Genomic DNA, 10,342 nt, shown 5'->3' on the forward strand with positions numbered 1-10,342 from the left:
GGCGAGTGGGGCCTCCTGATCCCTGAGCCCTTGACCCCAGCGCCCATGTCCCCCATCCCCCTCCCCCCTCTGTCAGGGGTTCTTCTGCAGGAATAAGATAGGGTGAACTCTACCTGTGCTCGGCCACCTGGGAGAAATAGCACAAGTGTCAGTGGGCGTAGTGGCTCCTCAAAGCCAGGTCCCCACTGGCCTGCAGCGTCCCCTCCACCTCTGCGGGGACCCCGTCACCCTGGACCTGAGGGCCTCTGTCCCTCGCATTGCCCTAATTCATGCTGAGGCCCTGTGCCTGGCAGGTCATTTGTCTGTGGAAACCTGGTTCAGCGGTGATGCTTTGCGAAGCCCTAGAAGGAGCAGAGTTCTTTCCTCACCCCCGAGCCTTGTCCCCACTGGGCCTGGGGTCAGGACGCCCCTCACGCGGCTCCCCACACAGGTGCGGCTCCGCTCCATCCGAGGGAAGCCAGGGGCACCGGGCTGCGAACATCGCCCTAGGACCCCTGTCCGCCCGGACCCCAGAAGGTGATCCTGCTTGGATACAGGGTCGCTGCAGGTGCAGTCGGTTAAGATGGGGTCATGGTGGCCCCTAGTCCAATGGCTGGTGTCCTTATAAGGAGCAGGAAATTTGGACACACACACACACACACACCAGGCGGGAACAGCCATGTGCCGGCCGAGGCAGAATCTGGAGGGCTGGCTCAGCAGGGCAGGGGTACCAAGGGCCACCAGAGCCCCAGGAGCTGGAAGAGGCCAGAAGGACCCTCCCCCAGAGCCTCTGGAGGGAGCGCGGCCCTGGGACACCTGCCTTCAGACCTGGGACTGGATAGATTCCCGTCGCTGGAGCCCCTGGGGGTGGTGCTGGGTCAGGCGGCTGGAGAGGAGCCCTAGGAGTCAGTGACCAGTGACCGCGCTGCACTCGGTCTGAGAAGGTGGGCAGCCCTGGGGCCGGAGGAAGCCCCGGGCAGTGGCCGCACCCGGCAGGGGTGGCAGGTGGTGCTTCTGGAGCCCTCGCAGGGCAGTGCAAACCCCCAGGCTCTCGGCAGGATGAGCAGCCCGCTGCCCCGCAAAGAAAGTGAGGCTCAAAGGAATGAGCCCCTTCCTCCCCAAGCTGGGAGGAGACGGACCCTGATGGGACCCTGCCAGGTGGTCTGACTCCGGAGCTGCTGCACCCACTGGGCCCAGGCGTCGCCACGAAGGGCTGTGAGAGTCCCTCCCCTCCTCTCCCCTCCCCCTCCCCTTCCCCTCCTCTCCCCCTCCCCTTCCCCTCCTCTCCCCCTCCCCTTCCCCTCCTCTCCCCTTCCCCTTCCCCTCCCCCACCTCTCCCCCTCCCCTCCTCTCCCCCTCCCCCTCCCCTCCCCCTCCCCTCCCCCTCCTCTCCCCCTCCTCTCCCCCCCTCTCCCCTTCCTCTCCCCCCCTCTCCCCTTCCTCTCCCCCCCTCTCCCCTTCCTCTCCCCCCTCTCCCCCTCCTCTCCCCCTCCCCCCTCCTCTCCCCCTCCCCCCCCTCCCCCTTCACAAATAAATTCCTGTATAACTGAATTCCTAAACAATTGTTGACAGTAACAAATAGAAATTCCAGAGGTGATAAGTAAAATGTTGTCCTCTGAGGACTGCCTTCCGTCTGGGGAGGGAGTAGCACCGGACCCGCCTGGAACAGCTGGGTCTCCTTGCTCCCCCTCTGAAGATAAATGCGCAGAGCTGGTGTCCCCAGCCTCCACCCGTTTATGGAAAGGAGGCTACTTCTGGAGGAGGCTGGACGCCTGAGTGAGCCTTGCAGGGTGACCGCCAGCCCAACGGGCCCAGGACAGTCCCAGTTAAGCCTGGAAAGTCCAGCGTCCTGAGAAGCCCTTTCGTGCCTGGCAGCCAGGATAGCTGGTCACCCCAGCTGGTGGCCTGGGCCCAGGAGGGCATGAGGGACAAGACCCGGGCCCCCCAGGGCTGAGACAGGGGCAGGGGCTCTGCTGGGGGTGCGCACCCCTCCCCCTTGCGCTCCCAGAGGGGCCCTTTGGCTGAGAAACCAGGCCTCCCCTGTGACGAAATATTCACATTCACGCCCCACATCTGCTCCCCTTTCCCAGTATCATCACTGCGGGGGACGGCTCTCCACCCGCAGTTCAGTTCTGTTTCCCAGCTTGCCGTCCTCCGTCCTCAGGCTGCAGACTTCTGAGCCGCATTTGAGCTGCACACGCCAGACATGCATCCTGACGCCCGTGTCTCGTCTCGGACAAGGAGCCCGATTCCCCAGGCCCGTGCCCTGGGGCGGCCCGGCTGTCCCGTCAGCAGGCGCTAGGTGGGGGACCGCATGCCCGTGTGCTTGGGAGGCGAGGCCTCCCTCCCCCACCCTCTCTGGCTCTTGGAGAACTTTGCCCGCCTCCCCACCTGGAAAGTCAACAGACTAAGCGACCCAGGGCCTCGCCATGGTTCCTCGGCTCCGGGGGTTGGCCCTCCTCTACCTTCTGCTTGGCCTGCGGGGGTCCCTCGTGGCAGGTACGCGGGGGGGAGGTTTCCCCATTCACCCAGCAGAAGGGAAGCTGACCCCCAAAGCTGGCCCACAGGCTGGGCGCTCCCGTTTGCTGGCAGCTCCGCTCTGATCTGCTTTCCTTCCGAACGGCAAACGGTGCCCAGGGCCTCGCCCAGCGTTTGGAGGAAAGGCTTCGGGGAATTATTTTCCAGACTTTTGGGAGCCGTGGCGTTCCCCGGCCAACAGTGGGTGCCCCCCGCCTGCCGCCAACAACCCCCCACCCCCTGGCACAGGATCTGGGGCTCAGAGGTGCCTCTCTCACTCTGCTCTCTCGGCCTCTCGGTGGGGGGCTGGCGCGAGGGACGGTGTGGGGACGCTGGACCGTGATGATCTGCCACCACGCCTGTGACCCCTGCACCCCGCCCTCGCAGACACTGGGAAGCCTGAGCCGGTAACACGGGGACAGCTCTGTGAGCTGTCATCGTGACTCTCCAGCACCGAGGGGCCGAGGTGGGAATCAGGCACCGACACTGTCCCATAAAGTCCGGTTCACGTCGTCCCTCACATCCCACGGCCAGACTCTGGGGTCCGAGTGGCAGAGCTGGTGCCACCCATGGTCCTTCCTGCTTGTCTTCTTTTTTCACTTAATATCGCACCTTCTTAAGCATCATGGGGCACCATCATTTAGTGTTTCAGATTATTTGTCTCCAGCTTTCCTGATGGCTGGGTCTCTGTGCAGGTCTCAGAGCATTTCCTCGGGATAAACCCCTAGAAGTGAAGGGACCAGGTCAAGGGCGTTTCCTCGGGATAAACCCCTAGAAGTGACGGGACCAGGTCAAGGGCGTTTCCTCGGGATAAACCCCTAGACGTGACGGGACCAGGTCAAGGGCGTTTCCTCGGGATAAACCCCTAGACGTGACGGGACCAGGTCAAGGGCGTTTCCTCGGGATAAACCCCTAGACGTGACGGGACCAGGTCAAGGGCGTTTCCTCGGGATAAACCCCTAGACGTGACGGGACCAGGTCAAGGGCGTTTCCTCGGGATAAACCCCTAGACGTGACGGGACCAGGTCAAGGGCGTTTCCTCGGGATAAACCCCTAGACGTGACGGGACCAGGTCAAGGGCGTGAATGTGTCATGACGACCTACTGAGCACGCTGCCTTCCTCCTGCACATAAAGCTTGTGCAGTGCTGCCCGTTGGCAGCAGCGAGAACGTGCTCCCATTGCAAACTCAGCCAGGCCTGTGGACAGGAGCCCTCTGACTCCCATCACCTAGCGGAAGGGCGGGGTCGGGGGACGGGAGGGCGTGGGCCCCCCCGGGCATCCAGCGTCTCACGGCCTGCCCTCCAGTCTTTGTCTCCCAGGAGCAAGCCCACAGCGTCCTGCACCGGCCCCGGCGCGCCAACTCGTTGCTGGAGGAACTGTGGCCGGGGTCCCTGGAGCGCGAGTGCAGGGAGGAGCTCTGCTCCTTCGAGGAGGCCCGGGAGATCTTCAGGAGCGAGGAGAGGACGGTGAGCTCGCCTGGGGCCAGCGGCGTGCGGCGGCCACCCCGTGCTTGTGAGGCCTGCTTTGATTCTCACGACAACCCTGCGAGTTTTACGTCATTGGCCAGAGGATTCCTCGGGAATCCCTTTTACTGACGGGGCCTCTGCGGTCGGCAGAGCGCCCGTGCGTCCCTTTCCCACCTTCTCCCGCTCAGCGGGTGACTGGACAGTCCACGCAGCATCCGAGGAGGAACTGGGGGCTCAGGGAGCGGGGGTGTCTTGTCCGCATTCACAGCTCGGACGTGGCAGAGCTAAAGCCTGGGGATCCTGACTTGGGAGAGGAAATCTGTGACCTCTGGTGGCCTTAGCGATGGTGGGTGGATATTAGGAAAAAACTCGCTTCCCCTGGATGCACCCACCTCGTCTCCAGAGAATAAAGTCTGGCTTTCAGAGCCCATCACGAGGGCCGGGTCAGAAGCCCCCCAGCCCGCCCCAGCCCACCAGCTCCTTCCGCGGGGACCATAAGCATTGCCTCTGGTGCACGCCTGTGTCACGCACCTTCCTCTTTGCTCCCTCAGAATCAGTTCTGGATTTCTTACAACGGTGAGTATGTGCCCAGCCGACTTGTTCTACCCGCCAGCCCCCCTCTCGGCATCCTGACACTGACTTGCTCGCAGACGGGGACCAGTGCGCCTCCAGGCCCTGCCAGAACGGGGGCTCCTGCGAGGACCAGCTCCAGTCCTACCTCTGCTTCTGCCTGGATGGCTTCGAGGGCCGGAACTGTGAGACGAGTGAGGAGGCCCGGGGCCCCCGGGGGGGCTGCTGAGCACGGCCTGGGGGGAGGTTGGCCTCGGTGACCTTGAAGGGCCTCAACCTGAGAGTCTCGGATCTGCGGTTCTAAGGTGCTAATTCTTCCCCTTTTGACGCCCTGTCCCCTTCTGGGCTCCGGCACTGGGAAATGCTGATGCACCCGGAGGGGCCCGGGGCATCACTGCGTCTCCGCCAGCTCCACACATCCCAGTGGCGAGGTGGTCAGGGAAGCTCGGCCTTCCCTACTTGCTGTTACAAGGGTCGGCCCAGTACTACAGTATCACACAGCTCAGGGCTCCCCAGACCACCCTCAGCTTCAGTCATCCGCTAGAAGGTCAGCATGCTCTGAAGGCCGACACAGGCACGGTTACCGTTATCACACAGGAAAGGATATGGGTTCAAACAGCCGAGGGGCCAGGTGTGAGCTCCCAGCGTCTTCTTCCCAGGAGCCCTGTGGATGGTGTTCTGTTCTCCGAGCCCATGTGGGACAGAACTTACAGAGACTCACCCGCCAGGGACGCGCCCACAAGCCCCGGGATCCTGAGGTCCCACTGGGGCTCAGGCACAAGGATGTGGCTGACCCCCGTGTCCAGCCCCTCCAGGGGTCACGCTGATGCCAGGTGGCCCCAGGCCCCCAGGAAAACAACACTCTTGTCAGGCAGATCAAATTAAAGTGGACGACTTCATCAGAGGGGGGCAGTCACTTCCCGGGATCCCTCCCCACCTGTGAACATTCTGATGCCACCTAGCTCGTCTCAAAGGACCACGGTCAGAGACGGAGGAGGCTCCCCGCCGGTCACCTGGAGCTTGGGTGCTTAGCGGTCCTGGTGTGAATTCACCTCCAGGACAGGCCTTCCCGCTGGTGGCCCTGGACTTGCAGAGCGAGCCAACCACGTGTCCACAACAAAGTTCCCTTTTTCAGAGGCAGGTTGAGCCAGCGGCCAGTCCGGGCGGCTCCCTGGGGCACCAGGCCCCGGCTGCAGACCAGCCTCCCGGCTCTGGCTGCTCGCGGGCTGGCCTCCGATTGAGTCGGACTCGTCCACCGTCCCCAGGGGCCTCTGCTTTCCCCAGCCTGGGAGGGGTGACGGTGTGGAGGCCACGGCCTGCCGGCCCCGCATCCCCACTGGCGAGGCTGCTCAGACGTGGGACCCCGCCCCAAACTCCAGGTCTTGCCCTTCCGGGTCAGTCTGCAGAGCAGCCTGCTGCCAGGCTGTCCCTGGAGCCGGAAGCTGGGTGCCACCTTCGTGCAGAACACGGCCCCTGGCCCAGGGACGGGTGGCCCCCGGGCTGGCTTGCCCTGACCGGGGCCCCTGTCGGCCATGCCCTCCGCCCTCAGACAAGAAGAGCCAGCTGATCTGCCCGAATGACAACGGGGGCTGTGAGCAGTTCTGCAGGGGTGACGTGGAGGCTGGGCGCACCTGCTGGTGCCACGAGGGCTACGCGCTGCAGGCGGACGGGGTGTCCTGCACGCCCACAGGTAACAGGCCCTCGGGGACCAGGCCCAGGGCTGCGTGCTTTCGCTTCCGATGAGCACTGTCCTGACACACGTCCCCCCGTCGGCTACAAGATGGGTGGGGGGAAGCATAGCGTCACTGAGCATCTACCAGGCACTGCCGGCGCGCTCTGCGCGGCAGAGGGGAAGCTGGGGTGGAGGCGGCCGCCCCCGCCCCCCGAGCAGGGAGGGGCCCCGGTGGGCAGGGCGGAGCCCCGGAGAGGGGGCAGGTGCAGAAGGCAGCGCGCGCTGCCCACGCCCACTCCCCGCGCCGGGCTCAGCACCACACCCAGTGTCTGTACTGACTGCAGCACGATTCTGCATTCCAAGTCTCTTCAACGGCAAGCACTTTTGGGAAAATGGAAAACGTCTCCAACCCAGCCGAAAGGCGACGGGGCTGCAGCTCCCAAAGCTGACCCCACCCCCAGCCCTGCGTCTCTCCAGAGGTGGATGTACCCAGCCTTGTCTAGGAAGCCTGAAATTCAGCTGCCGCCTCTAAAGGCTTTCTTTTCTGGCCTGGGGCTTTCTTGGAGGATGGAAAACTTAGAGCCGGGTCAGAAGAGCAGCCTGATTGTCTGAGATGCCGGTCACCTTACACAGCTTATCCTTTACACCTTTAGTGACTTCAAGCTGCACGTCTTCCCCCCTTGGAAAATGAGCGGGACCCACTCTCCAGGACCCTGGGCCATCTGCTTCCCCGGCAGCTCCCGCAAGGGCCTGCCGCAGCCCTGGGCAGCACCAGAGGCGCAGCCGCCCGTCCGCAGGGCCGCTGGCCTTTCTCACCAGCACCTCACACATCCCCACGTCTTGCTGGATTTGTTTTACACAGTTGAATATCCGTGCGGAAAAATGCCTGTTCTGGAAAAAAGAAACGACAGCAACCCCCAAGGCCGAATCGTGGGTGGTCACGTCTGCCCCAAAGGAGAGTGTCCCTGGCAGGTAAGGCTCCAGGAGCGCTGGGTCGAACCTGGGTGGCGATTCCGGGCATGCGCAGAGGAGTCCAGCCTCGGCGTGCCCACTGTCCGGCCAGCGTCCACCAGTTTTCCACCCCCTTAGCCGGACGGCAGCGGCCTGTAAAGCAGCCCCCACCCGGGGTGCACGGGAAGGGGAGCCCCCAAGGCACCCACGACGGGAACGCGAGCTTCCAGCATCTGCTGTGCCCTCGTCAGGCCATGCTGAAGCTGAATGGGGCGCTGCTGTGCGGGGGCTCCCTGCTCGACACCGTCTGGGTGGTCTCCGCAGCCCACTGTTTCGACAGACTCAGAAGCTGGAGGAACCTGACGGTGGTGCTGGGTAGGTCGCGTGGCGCCTCCTTCTGCCGGGAGACGGTCCTTGAATGATAACCTCGGGGCTACGATTCGGGGCTTCCACGACCAGTGACCTTCCCCACAAAGAGAAGTGGCAGCGTCTGGGCAGACCCCATACCCACAGCGCCACTGTGGCCACCCACCTCAGCCTCTTTGCCACCCAGATGCGGCCCTGGGGTGACGCTGCTCCCGCCAAGGTCCCCGAGGGGGTGCCCCACCCAAGGCTGCGCTGCCCGGTGGGTTTAGGGGACGACGAGGACCCCAGGAGGGCCAGGCCCCGTCTGGAAGAACCAGGGGAACCGGGGCACCCTCTCCTCACCCAGCCACGGCTGCCCGCCCGAACCCCTCACCTGCCTCCAGCACCTCGGGGCCAGATCCGCCCCGACTCACGCCCACGCTGACCCCCCGGCAGCCCCAGGAGGCTGCTCGCCCACCGGGGGTGGGGGACGCGGGGCCCCGGGAGGCGAGGCGGGGAGTGAGTGGACGGTCCCCCCCGCAGGCGAGCACGACCTCAGCCAGGACGAGGGTGACGAGCAGGCGCGGCAGGTGGCTCAGGTCATCGTCCCCGACAAGTACGTCCGGGGCAAGACGGACCACGACCTGGCCCTGCTCCGCCTGGCGCGGCCCGTGGCCCTCGGCGACCACGTGGTGCCCCTCTGCCTGCCCGAGCCGGCCTTCGCCGAGGGGACGCTGGCCTTCGTGCGCTTCTCGGCCGTCAGCGGCTGGGGCCAGCTCCTGGAGCGCGGCGCCACGGCCCGCCGGCTCATGGCCGTGCACGTGCCCCGGCTCCTGACCCAGGACTGCCGGCAGCAGTCGCGCAGGAGGCCCGGCGGCCCCGTCGTCACCGACAACATGTTCTGCGCCGGCTACACGGACGGCAGCAAGGACGCCTGCAAGGGGGACAGTGGGGGCCCGCACGCCACCCACTTCCAGGGCACCTGGTACCTGACGGGCGTCGTCAGCTGGGGCGAGGGCTGCGCGGCCGCCGGCCACTTCGGCGTCTACACCCGGGTCTCCCAGTACACGGCCTGGCTCCGCCGGCTCATGGGCTCCCCGCCGCCCTCGGGGGGCCTTGTCCGGGCCCCGCTGCTGCCCTAGCGCCCGCCCCGCAAATAAAGCCGCCGTGTGTGCCCGGTCTTCGCGCACCAAAGCCGGAAATTCTCCTGTGGTTCTTGGGGCAGGGGAAGGGGAAGCGGAAACAGAGACACAGAGAGGGAGACAGGGAGACTGACAGACAGAGAGAGACTGAGGGATGGAGAGACAGAGAGAAACCTGAGGGAGATTCTGAGGAGCTGGAGAGAAAGAGAGACTGAGCTTCAAAGAGGCAGATGGAGAGGGGAGGGGGACAGAAGGTGACACACCGGGCAGAGCACGCGGGGACTGGGCGCGCCGGGCCGGCAGCAGAGGCGTGAGTGTCCACCCCCCGTGACGTGTCCACCCGTGGTGACGGTGCCGCTTCCCCACACGTTCGTCTCTCACTCAAGCGTTTCATCTTCATTACAGAAAAACTGTTAGCATCCGCCACTCACTGTGCTGAATATCCTTCCAGATCTTTTCTTTTCTTTTTATAAATTTATTTATTTTTGGCCGCGTTGGGTCTTCGTTGCTGCGCACGGGCTTCCTCTAGTTGCGGCGAGCAGGGACTACTCTTCGTTGCGGTGCGCGGGCTTCTCACTGCGGTGGCTTCTCTTGTTGTGGAGCACGGGCTCTAGGTGCATGGGCTTCAGTAGTTGCGGCACACCGGCTCAGTAGTTGTGGCTCGCAGGCTCTAGAGCGCAGGCTCAGTAGTTGTGGCGCACGGGCTTAGTTGCTCCGTGGCATGTGGGATCTTCCCGGACTAGGGCTCGAACCCGTGTACCCTGCCTTGGCAGGCGGATTCTTAACCACTGCGCCACCAGGGAAGCCCCCAGATCTTTTCTAAGTGTGCGAACTTGACCGTAACACGCGGCCTCATGCTCTGCACACCTGCTCCCCCACGGACAGCAAGCAGCCGAGCCTCCTCCAAGCCCCCGGTGGCTGCCTGCCCTGCCTGAATTGTCCAGAGGCATTTCACGGAGACCCTCGTGTTTATCTCTGAGCAGGTCTCCTTCACCATCACCATCTTTGCTGAAGTGAACCTTGCATGAAGCTGTTTCCAAACGCAACAGCTCTCGTGGATTTGGAGGCTACAGTCCCCAACCCTGAGGACTGGGTGTCCCTTCCAGCCGAGGCCCCAGCAGATGACACCTGCCTGGGGACCAGCAGGGATGCTCCCAAAAAATGCAGGTTCCCAGGTCCTGCCCAGCTCAGTGGGATGGGGGTGAGGCCCCTTGACCTACCTTCTTATCGAGTCCCTCAGGTGATGGGCACACAGGCCTCAGGTTGGGAAGAATGAGGAACCAGGGACCAGGGAGGGGAGCGCCTGACCCCACCTGAACCCGGCCAGGTGGGCAAGGCCACCCCGGCGGGCGCCCACCTCCCTCAAGACTCGCCCGTCCCGGCCTGGGACGCCGTGCTTAAAGTGCCAGACGTGCTCTGGCGGACAGTCCAGCCTGTTGAGTAGCCAGGGCTCCGCAAGCCTGGCCACGTGTTTGGGAATAAAGGCTCCCCGGGGCCTGCCCACTCCACTATGCGTCACCCACAGCCCCTTAAAACCGCAGGGCTGAGTTGCTGGAACAGAAGAGACCGTCTGACCCGCAGACCTCACGTGCTCGCCATCTGAGCCTTCACAGAAACGCTTTGCTGCCCCATCAGGTGGTAGTTTCTAGGGTTCTCGCCGGACACACGTTGAGAGCTCCGACCTTGGGCCAGACCTCCT

At 64.2% G+C, this 10,342-nt stretch overlaps 1 protein-coding gene across 1 annotated transcript; it reads left to right on the forward strand.

Moving 5' to 3' along the window:
* The first annotated feature begins 2,378 nt into the window (after positions 1-2,378).
* On the forward strand, positions 2,379-8,695 carry F7 (coagulation factor VII). The gene is made up of 8 exons (XM_059902950.1): positions 2,379-2,478; positions 3,803-3,963; positions 4,515-4,539; positions 4,614-4,727; positions 6,083-6,223; positions 7,068-7,177; positions 7,408-7,531; positions 8,045-8,695. The coding sequence occupies exons 1-8, from the start codon at positions 2,409-2,411 to the stop codon at positions 8,641-8,643; spliced, it is 1,344 nt and encodes a 447-aa protein (XP_059758933.1). The 5' UTR covers positions 2,379-2,408; the 3' UTR covers positions 8,644-8,695.
* The last annotated feature ends 1,647 nt before the right edge of the window (positions 8,696-10,342 follow it).

This window comes from Balaenoptera ricei, chromosome 18 (genome assembly GCF_028023285.1).
Source record: "Balaenoptera ricei isolate mBalRic1 chromosome 18, mBalRic1.hap2, whole genome shotgun sequence".
Classification (NCBI taxonomy): domain Eukaryota; kingdom Metazoa; phylum Chordata; class Mammalia; order Artiodactyla; family Balaenopteridae; genus Balaenoptera; species Balaenoptera ricei.

What these genes read in the sequence shown, in the direction of transcription:
- F7 (XM_059902950.1), top strand. Translation starts at nt 2,409, where the DNA reads ATGGTTCCTCGGCTCCGGGGGTTGGCCCTCCTCTACCTTCTGCTTGGC. An exon ending in TCAGGAGCGAGGAGAGGACG is followed by an intron (nt 3,964 to 4,514) that starts GTGAGCTCGCCT and finishes TTGCTCCCTCAG; the next exon opens with AATCAGTTCTGGATTTCTTA. An exon ending in GGGCCGGAACTGTGAGACGA is followed by an intron (nt 4,728 to 6,082) that starts GTGAGGAGGCCC and finishes CTCCGCCCTCAG; the next exon opens with ACAAGAAGAGCCAGCTGATC.